This window comes from Enhydra lutris, unplaced genomic scaffold (assembly GCF_002288905.1).
Source record: "Enhydra lutris kenyoni isolate GAN:26980312 unplaced genomic scaffold, ASM228890v2 scaffoldscaffold9, whole genome shotgun sequence".
NCBI lineage: Eukaryota > Metazoa > Chordata > Mammalia > Carnivora > Mustelidae > Enhydra > Enhydra lutris.
This window is the reverse complement of record NW_019154093.1, coordinates 58,835,119-58,854,101: the sequence shown is the minus strand read 5'-3', so window position 1 is coordinate 58,854,101 and position 18,983 is coordinate 58,835,119. Positions and strand designations below refer to the sequence as shown.

Genomic DNA, 18,983 nt, shown 5'->3' with positions numbered 1-18,983 from the left:
AATAGAAGTGTCCTTCTTAGCACATCATGTTAGAAGGCATTTTGTATTAATATGTTAATGCTGTTGACCTTGATCATTTAAGTTGGTGTCTGCCAAGTTTTCTCCACTACAGAGCTTTTTTCCTCTCATACTCTGTTCATTACAAGTAAGTTACCAAGTCTAGCCCAGTCTGACAGCCGGCAGGGATGTTAAGCTACACCCCCTTAAGGAAAGAGTGTCAAAAAAACTTGTGGACATATATTAAAACCACCACAGTAATTAATAAATATTTGGGGGGAACTATTTTGAGGTCATGAAAATATCCTTAAAGTTTCCGCAACTGGGGCGCCTGGGTGGCTCAGTGAGTTGAGCCTCTGCCTTCGGCTCAGGTCGTGGTCTCGGGGTCCTGGGATCGAGTCCCGCATCGGGCTCTCTGCTCTGCAGGGAGCCTGCTTCCTCCTCTCTCTCTGCTTGCCTCTCTGCCCACTTGTGATCTCTCTCTGTCAAATAAATAAAATCTTTAAAAAAAAAAAAGTTTCAGCAACTAATTTTAGCATTTGTTAGGGGATATTGCTTATAGCAATTAATGTAATTATTTTTCAAAAGAACACACATACCACTGTGTGTAGAGATAGGTTTGGCTGGGGTTGGAGACAGATTTGTTATGAGATCTTCAGGAAATAGTACAGTACAGGTACTAGCTTGGGCTCAGGTATTGACATTTAAATAAAGAGAAGTAGATAAATTCACAGTCTGTTTTTTGTACAGAACCAACAAGACTTGGTGATTAGATTAGAGAGGGAGAAGATTAAGGGGAATTTTTTTTTTACGTGATTAACGTAATTTTGTATAATTTATAATATTTACATTTGCAAGTATTACATATATATGTTGCATATAATATATACATTTATAAGTATTTTATATTATATATAATATGTCATATTATAAATAATATAATTTATTTGATTAATATAATTTTTTACACACTGTTAACTAAAATTAGGAGACTATAAATGTATTAGTTATCTATTACTATTTTTAAAATTACCTCTAAAACTTAGTGGCTTAAAATAGCAATAAGCACCAGTATCCTAGAGTTTTTGTGGGTCAGAAATTCAGGAGCAGTTTAACCAAGTAGTTCTGGTTTAGAGTCTTTTGTGAGGCTGCAGTCATCTGAAGGCTTAACTGGAGCTAAAGGATGAGGTGTTTTAGGTGGCCCTCTCACAAGGTTGGAAGTTGGTGCTGACTGTTGGAGACATCACTGCCCTTGAGGGGATTTCTCTTAGTAAAGGATTTAGACAAGTACAGAAACAAGCACAATGCAGATGAGTAGTGCTGTGATTGAGGAGGTATATAGGACACTATAATGGGAGTTTAGTGTTAGGATAATGCTTCAGGAAAGGCTAACTGAGGAATGATTGAGCTAAGACATTAAAGCTATGTAGGAGTTAAGGAAAGACAATAAATAGAGTTCACTGGACAGAGGGAATGGCATATGTGAAGAATAATACTAAGAAAGAAGAGATTGCTTGAACTAAAAAAAGTTCATTGTAGCTGGAGGTAATTATCATAAGGAATACTGGTAAGATATGAGGCTGGAGCAGTGAATAGGGAGTGAAATCATGTCCAATCTAGGACACCAGTATAAGGACCTGAGTCATTATCTCAAGATCTGTGGAATGCCATAAAGTATTTAAACTAAGGGAGTGACAAAATGAGATTTGAATTTTATGAAATAGAGACACAGTGCTGTGCTGGAGCCAGCCAGTAAAGGCTTCCAAGAACCAGTTGTTAAATTTTTAGGAATTTTGTGACTTGCTTGTTAAAACAGCCATATGAACAATTAAGTCCTATAGCATAATTAAATTGTGACAGTACAAAGGTAATAAGTAATCAAACTTTAACATTTTCTACTTATTTTTACATTTTACTACTATATGTGCTTTTGAGGTTATTTAGACCCCTTGTATCTGTACGGTGGAAATACCATATAATAGTGTTCCACTGTACATTTCTTCCCAACTCAGTGTTCAGTAATGTTAATGTTGATAGCTTGAAAGGAGCCATGGTGGGAGATTTACATCACATTAGTTGTCAAAGTACAAATCAGGACTGGATTTTTTTGTTGACTATCTAGACCAGATGTTGGCAGACTGTAGCCCATAGCCCAAATCTGTCTGGTTGCCTGTTTTTAGAATTAAAGTTTTTTTTTTTTTTAAAGATTTTATTTATTTATTTGGCAGAGAGAGAGAGAGAGAGAGAGATCAAAAGTAGGCAGAGAGGCAGGCAGAGAGAGAGGGGGAAGCAGGCTCCCCGCTAAGCAGAGAACCCGATGTGGGACTCGATCCCGGGACCTGAGATCATGACCTGAGCTGAAGGCAGAGGCTTTAACCCACTGAGCCAGCCACCCAGGTGCCCTAGAATTAAAGTTTTATTGGAATACAGCCTTGCCTGTTTCTTTATGTATTGTCTGTGGCCACTTTCACACCGCAGCAGTGGCAGGTACAATATTTGTGATACATTATATGGCCCATAAACCTAACATATTTACTATCTGGCCTTTTAAGGAAAGGCATTTGATGCCTGTGCTTGTTTTTTAATGCAGATAAAAGTTTAAAAATATGTTGTATCTTCAGCCTATGCATTATGACTAGCACAAAATTTTTAAGGAAATTTTCCTTCAGTATTTGATTACTGTTACCAGAATCAACAAAAAACTTGCTCACATTATTAACAAATGAGTGAAATTGTAGCATAAGTCTTCTTTGTTTCACTTTCATCTTTTCTCTAACAAAAATATTCAGTAAACATTTATATCAAAACTTTACTTTTTCCCCAATTTCAACCATTGATGGCTCATGGATGCAGTAGTTTAGAAAAAAATCAGTGAAAGCATTCTGTGAGAATACAGTGACTGCACAGAATGGGCAATGAGTATTGTATATCTTATTATCTATATGTTGTATTCTATATATCCTCTATATCAGTTTATATTACAAAATATAATAAACTTATTCATGAACACATGTGTGTACACACACACACACACACATACACACAGCCCTAGGAGAAAGCTGATTGCTAGACAGTTTTTTTTATTAACATATAATGTATTATTTGCCCCAGGTTACAGGTCTGTGAATTGTCCAGCTTACACATTTCACAGCATTCACCATATCCCATACCCTCCCCAATGTCCATCACCCAACCACCCTCTCCATACACCCCTCCTCCCAGCACCCACAGTTTGTTTTGTGAGATTAAGAGCCTCCTATGGTTTCTCTCCCTCTGGATCCCATCTTGTTTCGTTTTTTCCTTCCCTACCCCCCAAACTCCCCACCTTGCCTCTCGAATTCCTCATGTCAGGGAGAGCATATGATAATTGTCTTTCTCTGATTGACTTATTTCGCTAAGCATAATACCCTCTTGTTCCAACCACATCGTTGCAAATGGCAAAATTTCATTTCTTTTGATGGCTGCATAGTATTCCATCGTGTATATATACTACATCTTTATCCATTCATCTGTTGATGGACATCTAGGTTCTTTCCATAGTTTGGCTATTGTGGACATTGCTGCTATAAACATTTGGGTGAACATGCCCCTTCGGATCACTACATTTGTATGTTTATCGTAAATACCCAGTAGTATGATTGCTGGGTCATAGGGTAGCTCTATTTTTAACTTTTTGAGGAACCTCCATGCTGTTTTTCAGAGTGGCATCACCAGGTTGCATGCCCACCAACAGTGTAGGAGGGTTCCCCTTTTTTCCGCATCCTTGCCAACATCTGTTGTTTCCTGACTTGTTAATTTTAGCCATTCTGACTGGTGTAAGGTGGTATCTCAATGTGGTTTTGATTTGTATTTCCCTGATGCCGAGTGATGTGGAGCACTTTTTCATGTCTGTTGGCCATCTGGATGTCTTCTTTGCAGAAATGTCTGTTCATGTCCTCTGCCCATTTCTTGATTGGATTGTTTGTTCTTTGGGTGTTGAATTTGATAAGTTCTTTATAAATTTTGGATATTAGCCCTTCATCTGATATGTCATTTGTGAATATCTTCTCCCATTCTATTGGTTGCCTTTTAGTTTTGTTGACTGTTTCCTTTGCTGTGCAAAAGCTTTTGATTGTGATTAAGTCCCAGTAGTTCATTTTTGCCCTTGCTTCCCCTGCCTTTGGCATTGTTTATAGGAAGAAGTTGCTGCGGCTGAGGTTGAAGAGATTGCTGCCTGTGTTCTCCTCAAGGGTTTTGATGGATCCCTGTCTCACATTGAGGTCTTTCATCCATTTTGAGTCTATTTTTGTGTGTGGTATAAGGAAATGGTCCAGTTTCATTCTTCTGCATGTGGCTCTCCAACTTTCCCAACACGATTTGTTGAAGAGACTGTCTTTTTTCCATTGGACATTCTTTCCTCTTTGTCGAAGATTAGTTGACCGTAGAGTTGAGGGTATATTTCTGAGCTCTCTGTTCTGTTCCATTGATCTATGTGTCTGTTTTGGTGCCAGTACCAGTCTTGAGGATTATAGCTTTATAATAGAGCTTGAAGTCTGGAATTGTGATGCCACCAACTTTGGCTTTCTTTTTCAACATCTGGCTATTTGGGGTCTTTTCTGGTTCCATATAAATTTTAAGATTATTTGTTCCATTTCTTTAAAAAAAATTAATGGTATTTTGATAGGGATTGCATTAAATGTGTAGATTGATTTAGGTAGCATTGACATTTTCACAATATTTGTTCTTCTAATCCATGAGCATGGAACGTTTTTCCATTTCTTTGTGTCTTCCTCAGTTTCTTTCATGAGTACTTTATAGTTTTCTGAGTACAGATTCTTTGCCTCTTTGATTAGGCTTATTCCTAGGTATCATATGGTTTTGGGTGCAATTGTAAATGGGATTGATTCCTTCATTTTTCTTTCTTCTGTCTTGCTGTTGGTGTATAGAAATGCAACCGATTTCTGTACATTGATTTTATATCCTCACACTTTACTGAATTCCTGTATGAGTTCTAGCAGTTTTGGAGTGGAGTCTTGGGTTTTCCACATAAAGTATATCAGCTGCAAAGAGTGAGAGTTTGACCTCTTCTTTGCTGATTTGGATGTCTTTTATTTCTTTTTGTTGTCTGATTGCTGAGGCTAGAACTTCTAGTACTATGTTGAATAGCAGTAGTGATAGTGGACATCCCTCCCATGTTCCTGACCCTAGGAGAAAAGCTCTCAGTTTTTCCCCATTGAGAATGATATTGGCTGTGGGTTTTCCATAGATGGCTTTGATGATACTAAGATATGTACTTTCTATCCCTACACTTTGAAAAGTTTGATGAAGAAAGGATGCTGTGCTTTGTCAAATGCTTTTTCAGCGTCTATTGAGAGTATCATATGATTCTTGTTCTTTTTTTTTTTATTAATGTATTGTATCACATTGATTGATTTGTGGATGTTGAACCAACCTTGCAGCCCTGGAATAAATCCTGCTTGGTCATGGTAAATAATCCTTTTAATGCACTGTTGGATCCTATTGGCTAGTATTTTGGTGAGAATTTTTGCATCTGTGTTCATCAAGGATATTGGTCTGTAAGTCTCCTTTTTTTTTTTTTTTATTTTTTTTATTTGACAGAGAGAGAGATCACAAGTAGGCAGAGAGGCAGGCAGAGAGAGAGGAAGGGAAGCAGGCTCCCTGCTGAGCAGATAGCCCGATGTGGGGCTCGATCCCAGGACTCCGGGATCATGACCTGAGCTGAAGGCAGAGGCTTTAACCCACTGAGCCACCCAGGCGCCCCGTAAGTCTCCTTTTTGATGGGATCTTTGGTTTTGAGATCAAGATAATGCTAGCCTCCTAAAATGAGTTTGACACTTTTCCTTCCATTTCTGTTTTTTGGAACAGTTTCAGGAGAATAGAAATTAATTCTTCTTTAAATGTTTGGTAGAATTCCCCTGGGAAGCCCTCTGGCCATGGACTTTTGTTTTTGGGAGATTTTTGATGACTGCATCGGTCTCCTTACTGGTAATGGGTCTGTTCACATTTTCTAGTACTTCCCAGTTCAGTTTTGGTAATTTATATGTCTCTAGGAATGCATTCATTTCTTCCAGATTGTCAAATTTGCTGGCGTATAGTTGCTCATAATATGTTCTTATAATTGTTTGTATTTCTTTGGTGTTGGTTGTGATCTCTCCTCTTTCATTCATGATTTTATTTATTTGAGTCCTTTCTCTTTTCTTTTTGGTAAGTTTGGCCAGGGCTTTATCAGTCTTATTATTTCTTTCAAAACCCCGGCTCCTAGTTTCGTTGATCTGTTCTACTGTTCTTTTTCATTTCTGTTTCATTGACTTCTGCTCTGATCTTTATGATTTCTCTTCTCCTGCTGGGTTTAGGCTTTCTTTGCTATTCTTTCTCCAGCTTCTCTATGTATAGGATTAGGTTGTGTACTTAAGACCTTTCTTCTTTTTTGAGAAAGGCTTTTATTGCTATATACTTTCCTCTCAGGACCATCTTTTCTGTGTCCCACAGATTTTGAACAGTTTTGTTTTCATTTTCATTTGTTTCCATGAATTTTTTCAATTCTTCTTTAATTTCTTGGTTGACCCATTCATTCTTTAGTAGGATGCTCTTTAACCTCCATGTATTTGAGTTCTTTCCATCTTTCCTCTTGTGATTGAGTTCTAGCTTCAGAGCGTTGTGGTCTGAAAATATGCAGGGAATGATCCCAGTTTTTTGGTACCAGTTGAGACCTGATTTGTGACCCAGGATGTGATCTATTCTGGAGACTGTTCCATGTGCTCTAGAGAAGAATGTGTATTCTGTTTCTTTGGGATGGAATATTCTGAATATATCTGTGATGTCCATCTGGTCCAGTGTGTCATTTAAGGCCTTTATTTCCTTGTTGATCTTTTGTTTGGATGACCTGTCCAATATAGTGAGAGGGCTGTTAAAATCCTCTATTATTATTGTATTATTGTCGATGTGTTTCTTTGATTTTGTTATTAGTTGGTTTATATAATTGGCTGCTCCCATGTTAGGGGCATAGATATTTAAGATTGTTAGATCTTCTTATTGGACAGACCCTTTGAGTATGATATAGTGTCCTTCCTCATCTCTTATTATAGTCTTTGGCTTAAAATCTAATTGATCTGATATAAGGATTGCTACCCCAGCTTTCTTTTGATGTCCATTAGCATGGTAAATTGTTTTCCACCACCTCACTTTAAATCTGGAGATGTCTTTGGGTGTAAAATGAGTTTCTTGTAGATAGCATATTGATGGGTTCTGTTTTTTATCCATTCTGATATCCTGTGTCTTTTGATTGGGGCATTTAGCCCATTTACATTCAGAGTAACTATTGAAAGATCTGAATTTAGTGCCATTGTGTTGCCTGTAAGGTGACAGTTACTGTATATTGTCTCTGTTCCTTTCTGATCTACTACTTTTAGGCTCTCTCTTTGCTTAAAGGACCCCTTTCAGTATTTCCTGAGGGCTGGTTGGTGTTTACAATTCTTTTAGTTTTTGTTTGTCCTGGAAGCTTTTTATCTCTCCTTCTATTTTCAATGATAGCCTAGCTGGATATAGTATTCTTGGCTGCATATTTTTCCTCATTTAGTGCTCTGAATATATCATGCCAATTCTTTCTGGCCTGCAGGTCTCTGTGGATAAGTCTGCTGCCAATCTAATATTTCTGCCATTGTATGTTACAGACTTCCTGTTCCAAGCTGCTTTCAGGATTTTTTCTTTGTCACTAAGACTAGTAAGTTTTACTATTAGAAGACGGGATGTAGACCTTTTTTTATTGATTTTGAGGGGGATTCTCTGTGCCTCCTGGATTTTGATGCTTGTTCCCTTTGCCATATTAGGAAAATTCTCTACTATAATTTGCTCCAATAAACCTTCTTCCCCTCTCCTTCTGGAATCCCAATTATCCTAATATTGTTTCATTTTATGGTATCACTTATTTCTCGAATTCTCCCCTCATGGTCCAGTAGTTGTTTGTCTCTTTTTTGCTCAGCTTCTTTATTCCCCATTATTTGGTCTTCTGTATCACTAATTCTCTCTTCTGCCTCATTTGTCCTAGCAGTAAGAGCCTCCATTTTTTATTGCACCCTATTAATAGCTTTTTTAAACTTCAAGTTGGTTAGATTTTAGTTCTTTTATTTCTCCAGAAAGGGATTTTATTTCTCCAAAAAGGGTTTCTGTAATATCTTCCATGCCTTTTTCGAGCCCTGCTACCACCTTGAGAATCATCATTCTGAACTGTAGTTCTGACATATTAGCAATATTTGCATTGGTTAGGTCCCTAGCCTTTGGTACTGCCTCTTTTTCTTTTTTTTTTTTGTGGTGAGTTTTTCTGCCTTGTCATTTTATCCAGATAAGAATATATGAACGACAGAATAAAATACTAAAAGGTTGGCAAAGACCCTAGAAAAATGTATGCTAATGAAATCAGAAGAGACCCAAATCCGGGGGGAGAAGAAAGGGGGATGTTAATATTTATTTATTTATTTATTTATTTGTGTGTGTGTGTGTGTGTGTGTGTGTGTGTGTGTGTGTATGGTGAATAGAACAGAGCCACCCACTTGATTTTGGGTGTATTTTGGTCTCTTAGAACAAACTACCTCCCAACGTTTTTTTGTTTTGTTTTATTTTAAAGATTTTATTTATTTATTTGACAGATAGAGATCATAAGTAGGCAGACAGGCAGGCAGAGAGAGAGGAGGAAGCAGGCTCCCTGCTGAGCAGAGAGCCCAATGCAGGGCTCGATCCCAGAACCCTGAGATTGTGACCTGAGCCGAAGGCAGAGGCTTAACCCACTGAGCCACCCAGGCACCCCACTACCTCCCAATGTTTTAAAGAAAGAAAAACTTATATATCTATAAAAATAAGAGTAAACACAATGAAGGGATAGAATATAACTGTAATGTTGAAATTTTTAAAAAATTATAAAAAAAGGAATTGATAAGATAAGTTGGTTGGAAAAAGAGGAAAAAAAAAGAGGAGGGAATGTGTTCAGACTGGAGACTAGAGCAAAGCCATGTGCTAGATTTAGGGTATATTTTGATCTATTAGAAGAAATTGTATCCCAGAATTTTAAAGAAAAAAAAACTGTACATATACAAAAAATAAGGTTAAATACAATGAAGAGATAAAATATGACTATAAAAATGAAGGTTTAAAAATATATATATATATATTTTAGAAAGGTATTATTAAGATAAACTATTTAAAAAACTTTAAAAGAGGAAAGAGGAAGGGCGCCTGGGTGGCTCAGTGGGTTAAGCCTCTGCTTTTGGCTCAGGTCATGATCTCCGGCTCCTGGGATCAAGCCCTGCATCTGGTTCTCTGCTCAGCAGAGAGCCTGCTTCCCCCTCTCTCTGCCTGCCTCTCTGCCCACTTGTGATCTCTCTCTCTCTGTTAACATAAGGAAATAAAAAAATCTTCCAAAAGAAAAAAAAAAAAAGAGGAAAGAGGAAAAGTTAAAAACAGAGAGAATAAGAAAAAAAATAAAATTTAAAAAAATTTAACTTTGCAAGACTGAAGGATCGTGGGGGGAAAGCCATGAATTCCATGTGTTGCATTCCTCTAGCTCTGGAGTTCCACAGTTCTCATTAGTGAACTTGGTCTTGGCTGGATGTTCTTGCTGATCTTTTGGGGAAGGGGGCTGTTGCCGTGATTCTCAAATGTCTCCCCGAGGCAGAATTGCACTAACTTTGCCAGGGGCCAGGCTAAGTAATCTGCTCAGGTTTGCTCTGGGGAGCTTTTGTTCCCTGAATGCTTTCCATAGAGCTTTGGAGGACGGGAATGGAAATGGTGGCCTCCCAATTTCCGGGCCTAGAGGAACTGAGAGCTCAGGACCCCACTCCTCAGTGTGCCTTCAGAGAAAAGCAGAAATCCCTCCCATCTCCCATGTCTCCAGCTACACTCTGTACTCACCTGGCCTGTGACTGAGCATTTCTATCTCTGGCGCATGGCCCCATTTGAAGTCTCCAAACCCAGCAGATTCCTGCTGCACATTTCTGTGCCACTCCTCCTGGAGAAGGAAGGAGGGGGTCTCTCTGGATCTGCCACTTGTGGGGTCCCTGCTGGAAGAGCAGTGGCCCAACTGTGCCTTGGATCATGGTTTAAGGTAACCCTGATTTGAGAGCTCACTCCTCAGCTCTGTCTCTGTATTGGCTTCCCTGCTCCGATACCTGGGAGCTCTACCACACACAGACACCCCCAATCTTTCCGTGACCCCGCGGGACCTGAGACCACACTGTCCCCGCGAGGACTCCACCCCTGCTTAGCCTCTGGAGCGATGTCCCTCAGAGGAGCAGACTTCTAAAAGTTCTGATTTTGTGCTCCACTGCTCCACTGCTTGCCGGGAGCCAACCCCTTCCCCCTCCTGTGGTCTTTCTTCCTGTCATTTCAGATTCATTTCTCCACACATCGTACCTTCCAGAAAGTGTTTGATTTTCTGTTCCTAGAATTGCTGTTCTTCTTCTCTTCTATCTCCTGTTGAGATTGTAGGTGTTTAGAATGGTTTGATAACTACCTAGCTGAACTCCTGGGACCTGATGTCATTTTAGTCTGCTACTCCTCTGCCATCTTGCTTCTCCCCCTAGACATTTTTTTAAAGGAATTTATTTATTTGGTTGGGGGTGGGGGCATAAGGAGGGGGAGTGGGAAGGAGGCAGAGGGAGAAGCAGGTTCTCCACCAAGCAGGGGGTCTGACATGGGGCTCAGTCCCAGGAACCTGGGATCATGACCTGAGCCGAAGGCAGATTCTTAACCTCTGAGCCACCCAGGTGCCCCTGATTTTTAGACATTGATTAGCACAGCACAGGGTACACATGTGACCATATGCAGACTGGCAAAATATTTAAAGCAGTATCTGCTTAACGTGAAGCAGAAGTATCTAAGATACAAGAATAAGTAGTTTAATTATTATATTCTAAATTTGTTATATTTAGAAATTTTGGTATTATAGTACTGTCAGATGCTAAATTTCTCCGATGATCACCATACTGTAAATTTTTGATACAAATGATTGCTACATTTCAACTGGAGTTAATGGAGGAGAAAAATATTTTGCATACCCTACTTTTCTGTAACATATTTTCTTCATATTTTGTTGTTTCTGGATCAGTATTAATTGGCTATGGTATTGTAGAATACAGTTTTGGGGTTTTTCTTTGTGCAATTTTGAGGTGGTAAAGTTAAGTACTATGCTTTTCCTGGGAAGATTAGAATTATGATATAATTGAACTTCTATTCTCTTTTGTAGTATAATGTAAATGTTCTTTAACATTTATTGCTTCAGAAAGAATATAATCGTTAAGTATTATCTAGTTAATATACTCTCTCAGTATCCATATTCTCTGTTAATCTGTTATCCAAATTAAGTGTTTGAAAGTTCTCAATTTTTGTTCTTGCATAAAACTGAACAGCTTTCAGAGTCACCAGTGATTTCAATTCTTTTAAGGTTAAGTTCATTTTTAATTTTAACTTTTTATGCAACACTTGTTTATATGAGTGTTGTTTCTGAATGCTTAAAGATAGAATGTTATTCTATATATTTGGTCTTCATTATATATCAAGTTCAGGAAATAATGGCACTTTTTTTTTCATCTAATCATTAATTTATTTGTTTTCAAAATTTGAAGCATATTTTACTTTTATCACATGGTTTATTTTTGGTTTGTTTTGTTTGCCGCCCTAGAACAAGGAAGAAGTGATGGCTGTGAGACTCCGGGAAGCAGATAGCATAGCTGCTGTGGCTGAATTACAGCAGCACATTGCTGAGCTGGAAATCCAGGTACCATATGAAAATAATAAAGTACACATAAAAATAATTTCTCTCTGTACCTAAAGAGTGACTTGTATTTTCCTCTTAATGAGTATGATTCTATTTTCAACACATATTCATTTCCACGTCCTTTTATTGGTGGTAACATAACATATAACATAAAATTGACCATTTTAAAGTGTAAGCTCTATGGCATTAAGTACATTCACATTGTACAACCAGTCAGTCTCCAGAACTCTTTTCATCTTGCAATACTGAAAATCTGCCTATTGAACATCTCCTCATGCCCATCTTCCCTGAACCCCTGGATACCACCATTCCATTTTTTATCTCTGAATTAGACTACTCTCGGTACTGCATGTAAGTAAGACGATATAGTATTTGTTGTCCTTTTTTTAAGATTTTATTTATTGTCAGAGAAAGAGAAAAAGAGCACACACAAAAAGGGAGAGTGGCAGGTTACTCTCCCTGCTGAACAAGGAGCCCCATGCAAGACTCCATTCCAGGACTCCAGGATCATGACCGGAGCCGAAGGCAGACACTTAAATGACTGAGCCCCCCAGGGGTCCCTGTCTTTTTTTTTTTTTTTTTTTTTTTTTTTAAGATTTATTTATTCATTCTAGAGAAAGAGAGTGCACAAGTCAGGGGAGGGGCTGAGGGAGAAAGAGAGAGGGAAAGCAGACTCCCCACTAAGCAAGAAGCCCGACAGATCAACCTACAAACCGACCCACCTACAGACTGTAGGGCTCAATCCCAGGATGCTGAGATCATGACCTAAGCCAAAATCAACACTTGGCCACTTTAACTGAGCCACCAGTTGCCCCAGTATTTGTCTTTTTATGACTGGGTCTTTTCACTTAGCATAATGTCATTAAGGTTTATCCATGTGTAATGGATAATATGTGAAAAATAATATATGAAAAAATTTCCTTCCTTTATAAGACTGAGTAATATTCCATTGTATCTGTATACCACATTTTGTTGTTTATCCATTGGTAAACACTTGGGTTGCATCCACCTTTTGGCTATTGTGAATAATGCTTCTGTGAACATGGTTGTACAGATGTTGTACAGATCTCTTTGAATCCCTGCTTTCATTTCTTTGGGATTTACCCAGGAGTGGGATTGATAGATCATATGATAATCCTGTTTTTAATTATTTGAGTAATTGCTATACTGTTTTCCACAGCAGCTGCACCATTTTATATTCTTGCTAGCCAGTGCACAAGGGCTCTTATTTCTCCGCGTCCTTACCAATACTTGTTAATTTTGTGGGGTTTTTGTTGTTGTTTGTTTTTTTATGGTAGCCATCCTAATCAGAATGAAGTCGTAGCTCATAGTGGTTTTGATTAGCATTTCCCTAATTAGTGATGTTGACCATCTTACCATTTGCTTTTTGCTATTTGTATATCTTCTTTACAGAAATGTCTGTATGAGTCCTTTGCTCATTTTTTAATCAGGTTTTTGAGTTATCGAAGTTCCTTGTGTATCCTTAGGGTCAATCCCTTATCAGATAGATAGTTTTCAAATGTTTTCTCCCTTTCTTTGGGTTGCCTTTTTGTTCTGTTACTGTTTTTTGATGCACAAAAGTTTTTATTTTTGTTGAAGTCCAACTTAACTTAGTCTTGTTCTTTTTTTGCCTCTGTTTAAGTCCACGTTTGATAGTTTGATACCATATTTGTACATTGCCAAAGCAATTTTTGAAAGAAGATTCAAAACTAAATATTTTGTCACTCTATGTCCTATTTCTTATTGTATTTATAAGTTAGTAAATTTCTCATATGGGAAAAATACTGTGTTTAAAATCTTATTTCTTTCAAAATGTGTTATATTCTATTCCAAGCCAAAATACAGTTTTTGCTGCAACATCTAGAATTTTCTTCCCACTTAAAATATCCTTTGAACTAAATTTCAATTCAAAATTTGGTTAATTTCTAAGACTTACATGTATTATAGCTTCATCTTTTGATCTGGGTCAAAAGTAATCATGATACATTATGATTTGTATAAGTTTATTAAAAAATTAGCCTTATGTTCTGTTGCTAATATTCCCTGTAAAGTAGCACATACTCAGAAAAACTTCAAACATGAACTGACTTCATGACATATTTGTAATCAGTGATTTAAAATCACGCTATCATATTCAGTTCTAGTTTAAGCCTGGAGTTTTCTAACATCTAGAAAATTATGAAATTTTTCTACATTTCTATGCATGTTAGTCACAAACAGCAAGATTTATATCATTGTTTTTATTTATTCTGAAATACTTATGAAAGTGAAGAGCCTGATATGCTGCAAGTTTTATTTAAAATGGAATGCAGCATGTTACATCATTTCTGAAAATAGAAAATGCATGAAAGTTTTACTATCAGGAATATGTTGGCATCAAATGGCTCTTGATTAAATAATCCCTGGAATCCTAATTGGTAAATTCATTGGTATTTTTTCGGTATTTATCCTGCTTGAGTTTATCTCATTTATCGTTGTTGACCAGTCGTCCTCTTTACATTCTCTCCTCCCATAGCTTTCCCACCACCACTCACTTTTGCCTTACTTCTTTCTTGTTTTTTGTTTTAGTCTTCTTATCATCTCTGAATGTTTGTATTCCTCTGAGAATCCCAAGTTTTTGGCTTTTTAAAGGCTGTATTCAAATGAAGGATCTCACTTACATGGCTTTAAGGAGCCATCTGTACAAACAGATCCTAATGTAACTCCAGCCCTTACATGTTTCCCCCAACCAATAATTTTTAAACCTTTTAAAAAATTATTAGCACAATATACCAAGAAGTTTGTAATACAAAGCTACATTATAATATGGGTAAACACATTACCCATATAGTCACGGTGGAGGTCAAGATACAGAATATTGCCTGTATCCAGAAGTCTACCCAATCACACCTGACTCCCTTGTCCTGAGTTTTGTGGTAGTCTCTCCTTTGCTTTTCCTTATAATTGTGTCATCTGCATATGCCTCTCTGATTTGTACAGTTTAATTTTCCTTGTTTCTGAACTTTGTTTGAATAGAGTGTTCTTGAATATCTTTGTCTCTTCTTTCTTTGTTCAACATTATTTTAGTAAGAGTAATCATTTTTATTGTCATGTGTTCCCATTTTATGACTATATCACAATGTATCCACTCTAATATTATTGGTCATTTGGGAGTTTGTGGATTGGGACTGTTTGGAACAGTGCTGTGATTATAAGCAATCGTGTGCACTATACTGACTACATGTACATGTTTCTCTAGTGTGGAATGTTTGTGTCACAGAGCATGCAAATCTTCAACTTTATTTTCCAAAGTGCTTGTACCAGCTTAAACTCCCAAGAGTTTGAAAGTTCTTGAAAGTATGAAAGTTCTTGCTTATTCCATATCCTTCTTAACACTTGGTGGTGTCAGATGTCTTAACTTGTGCATTCTGGTGGGTATGCAGTGATATTTTGTTGTGGTTTTAATTTCCATTTACCTGATTATTAATGAGCCTGGCCATTTGGATTTCCTCTTTTGTAAAGGTCTGCTAAAGTCTTTTTATATGTATTTTTCTGGTAGGTTTTTGTCTTTTTCTTTGGATGTATAGTTATTTACTTATTGCTGTTATGTTTTGTAAATACCTGTTTCCGCTCTGACTTGTCTTTTGTTGTTCTTTAACTTATTGTGTCTTTTGATGAGTCGACCAGTAGTTTTAATGGACTCCAGACCACTCCACCTGGAAGTTGCACAGGCACTTCAAATTCAACATGTTTAAAATTATGTGTTCCTGTTTCATCCAAATTTTTTTTTCTTTCTGTATCTCTAGTCTTGATCAGTGGTAGCACCTCTTAACGGATTGTTCAACCTAGTGAGAACTTCACTTAGTCCTTTCTTAACCCTCTACATGAAGGCTATATAGAGAATATGTAAACTTTCAACTTTACTAGATAATATCAAATTCTTTTACAAAGTGCTTGTGCTAGTTAATATAACCAACATTTTACCTTCTCACATACTCTTGTAGTTTTGCTTTCAGATAATTTTTTAAAGATTTTATTTATTTATTTGTCAGAGAGAGAACACAAGCAGGCAGAGTGGCAGGCAGAAGCAGAGAGAAGCAGGTTCCCCTCTAAGCAAGGAGCTCACTGTGGGACTCGAACCCAGGACCCTGGGATCATGACCTGAGCCAAAGGCAGCTGCTGAACCAACTGAACCACCCAGGTGTCCCACTTTCAGATAATTTTTAATAACTCATGAAGACTGAAGTGTCTTGCCCAACTCCTCAGTTCCTTCAAAAGAGGAAAGTCTGGAATAAATCTAAAACTAAATCAAAGGTGATTTTAATTTCAGAAACTTTTCTTTTAATCTCTCTTAGCCTTTCTGTTCCCCTGGCCATTCCCTGAATTATTTTGTCCTCAGCCTTACCTGAACTATTGTAATAACTTCCTAGTCAGTTTCACTTCTCCAGCCTCAGCTCTTCCACAGAGCTATCCTGAGTTAGTTTTCTATAAAATAAGAATTTTTACTGACTGCCTTTTACCTAGCAAATCATCTCAGAATTTCTCAGCCTAAAATGGCTTACCTTTTCATTGCTTCCCAAGCCTGCATTGCCCATCTCATCTTTCAGCATTATCTCTTCATACTCCTTCCTTACCCCTTACACACACACCCACGCACACACACACACTTTTCAAAAATTTCACATATTTTCAAAATTCTGTACCATTGTGCAAGCTGCTGTATCTTCCTAAATTGTGTTTCTCTGCTTTTAAGGTATTTCTTTTTACTGAGTTGTGCTTTGCTACCTTACTATTAATACATTTAGTAAATGTGTTTTCAGTAAATGTCTTGATGATTCAACTTTCATGCATTTATTTACTTATTACATGCAGATCCATAATAGATCTCTTGCTAAAATCTGAAACTCCTTTCTCAATTATAAGAATAGTACATTTTAGGTTATTCTTTGTATGGAAGTATGGAAATACTTTAGATCATTTTCAAGTTCCACTAGGGGGAGAACTCTGTCAAATATTTTGTACTTCATATCTCTTCAGATCAACTCTTCCAATTAATGTTACTCTCTTGTGAATAAATTTTTTCCCTGTAAACTAATTTCTCTCCAACTCTTCATTTAATAAATTATGTTATTATGTAATCAGTTGATATGATTAAGATCTGCTTTTTAAAGTATTTATGAAAATTATACTTTTAAAAGTATCCTATTTAGATAAGGAAATACATTAGATGAACAAATATTCATTTTTATAAACACTAGCATTCAGTGGTAGACACACTTGTGAGGCTAAAGTTTATTAAATTTGATTTCAAAGATTCTTTAGTCATCTTGAAACCTTCGCTCTGATTTAAAGTTTATAATTTTTCCCTATGTTATTATTTGAGGTATCTGTATCTGTAATATACTTAAGATTTTTATAATCTTTTCCTCCTTGTCTTTGGAGGAGCTGTTTTATATTAGTGTCTCACAGTGGATTTAACCTTTAAGTGTAGCAATTTTCAAATTTTAGTCATTTTCTTAGAACTATTTGAGAAAGTTATTAGCTAGGTTTCTTCCTTCGCAAACAAAATGCCACTTTACATCAAAATGATGGATTTTAGTCATCATTCTATTATAATGCGTGTTTCAAGCAGATATACACCTATAAAATTAAGAGGTTAAACTCTAAGTTTTCATTAAACATAAAAATTATACCATGTATGTCATTTTAATATCTTTTGGCCATTCAGAATTACCATTATGAATTTTAAATACTATATAATCCTTTCATTTCATTCAGATCTCTATGATTTTATTAGATAAAACTCCTTTGGCTATATTTCTATCCAAAATAATACTACTATTCTGATCACTGTGCTCTTCTGCCACTTCATGTTTCATTAAATCAATTATTTCTTGCCATAAAATATACATTTCTTGTTATTCTTGTTGTCCACATTCTCCACCAGTGGAAGCTCAGTATGAGAAATTTCTAGCCAGTCATTCAGTTGCTGTATATCTCAGCACTTGGTATATAATGCTTGGTACATAGCCATCGCTCAACTATTTGTGTTAGATGTTAAAGTAATACAATAATTCGCTCATCTGCTGTTTCTACAAGTGACTTTTACTGTATATACTTTGAGTATTCCAATTTTTAAAGTTCAGAGATTATCACTGTTTTCACACATGCATCAATTTGCATACATTTTTTATCATTGGGTCACGGGTGAGGATGATAGAATGATCTCAAGACTCTGTCTAAATGCATTTGTCATCTTATAGAAGGAGGGACTGAACGTGGGTCTCTTCTTTGAAAGGTTGTTGAATAGAATTTAAACCTCTGAAAATTCACGTATGTTTATTGTTGGTGTCAGTGGCTTCAGTTACATCTGAGTTACTCTGAGGTGATGCGAGTTGTTACCTTTTAAGGGAGAATTTTGTTTTTTTCTTCCTATCTGCACATATACTTTACAAGCTGATTTTCTTGTTTCTCTATTTAAATAGCCTACAAAAATAAATATGATAGAAACTGATCAGAATAAAAAGCTTCAAGAAATTTAATTATTAATAAGAATAAGCAGATTTTAAATTCTAAATGACTCTGTGGTCACAACTTTCTGTCTTTTTGTTTTCTCATAATTGCTAGAGATTTAGTATTTGTTAAGAATATAAGATTTTGAAGTCAAACTACTTACTAAGTTACTTAACCTATCTTTTTATTTATTCATTCAGAACAGAGAATCTGAAAGTTTTCTGCTTTAGAGCTGTTGGTATTAAATGAGAAAGCGTTTGTAAGTCATGCAGATTTGGGGAAAGAATTGTCTGCTAAGGTACTAGTAAGGGCAAAGAGCCTAAGGCCAGGAGCATGTCTGAGTAGAGTCCCTGCGTGAAATAAGAGAGGAAGTAGAGGAAGTCTAAGAGGTAAATAGGGCAGATTATATAGGGCCTAAGGATTTTGGCCTTTCTCTGAGTAAGATGGAAAGTCATTAGAGGGTTTTGAGCGTAGGAGTGATCAATTAGTAGATATTTAACCTATTAAGATAATTTAATTGAGCTTGATTCAGAAAAAAAAAATTCTTGTAAGAGTAATTCATAGTATTTAGGAGGGAGGAAATGGTGGTTAAAAAGTGTTTCCTCCTCTTGGTGGAATTTTCCACCTTTATTCTATTGATCCAAACATTATTTTTTAGTCCAAGGCTTTATTTTTATGTTCACACTGAATAAAACATGATCTGCTTTGCGGGTGGTGGAACAAAACACAG

At 36.6% G+C, this 18,983-nt stretch overlaps 1 protein-coding gene across 2 annotated transcripts in view; it reads left to right on the top strand.

Annotated features, from left to right (window-relative positions):
* The window catches only part of LOC111143190 (ecotropic viral integration site 5), a 148,605-nt gene that overhangs the window by 84,045 nt on the left and 45,577 nt on the right, over positions 1–18,983 (top strand). For both annotated transcript variants that reach the window (XM_022496721.1, XM_022496722.1), the window contains one exon: positions 11,666–11,761. In XM_022496721.1, the coding sequence (XP_022352429.1) occupies positions 11,666–11,761 (96 nt within the window). The remainder of the gene's footprint in view (positions 1–11,665; positions 11,762–18,983) is intronic.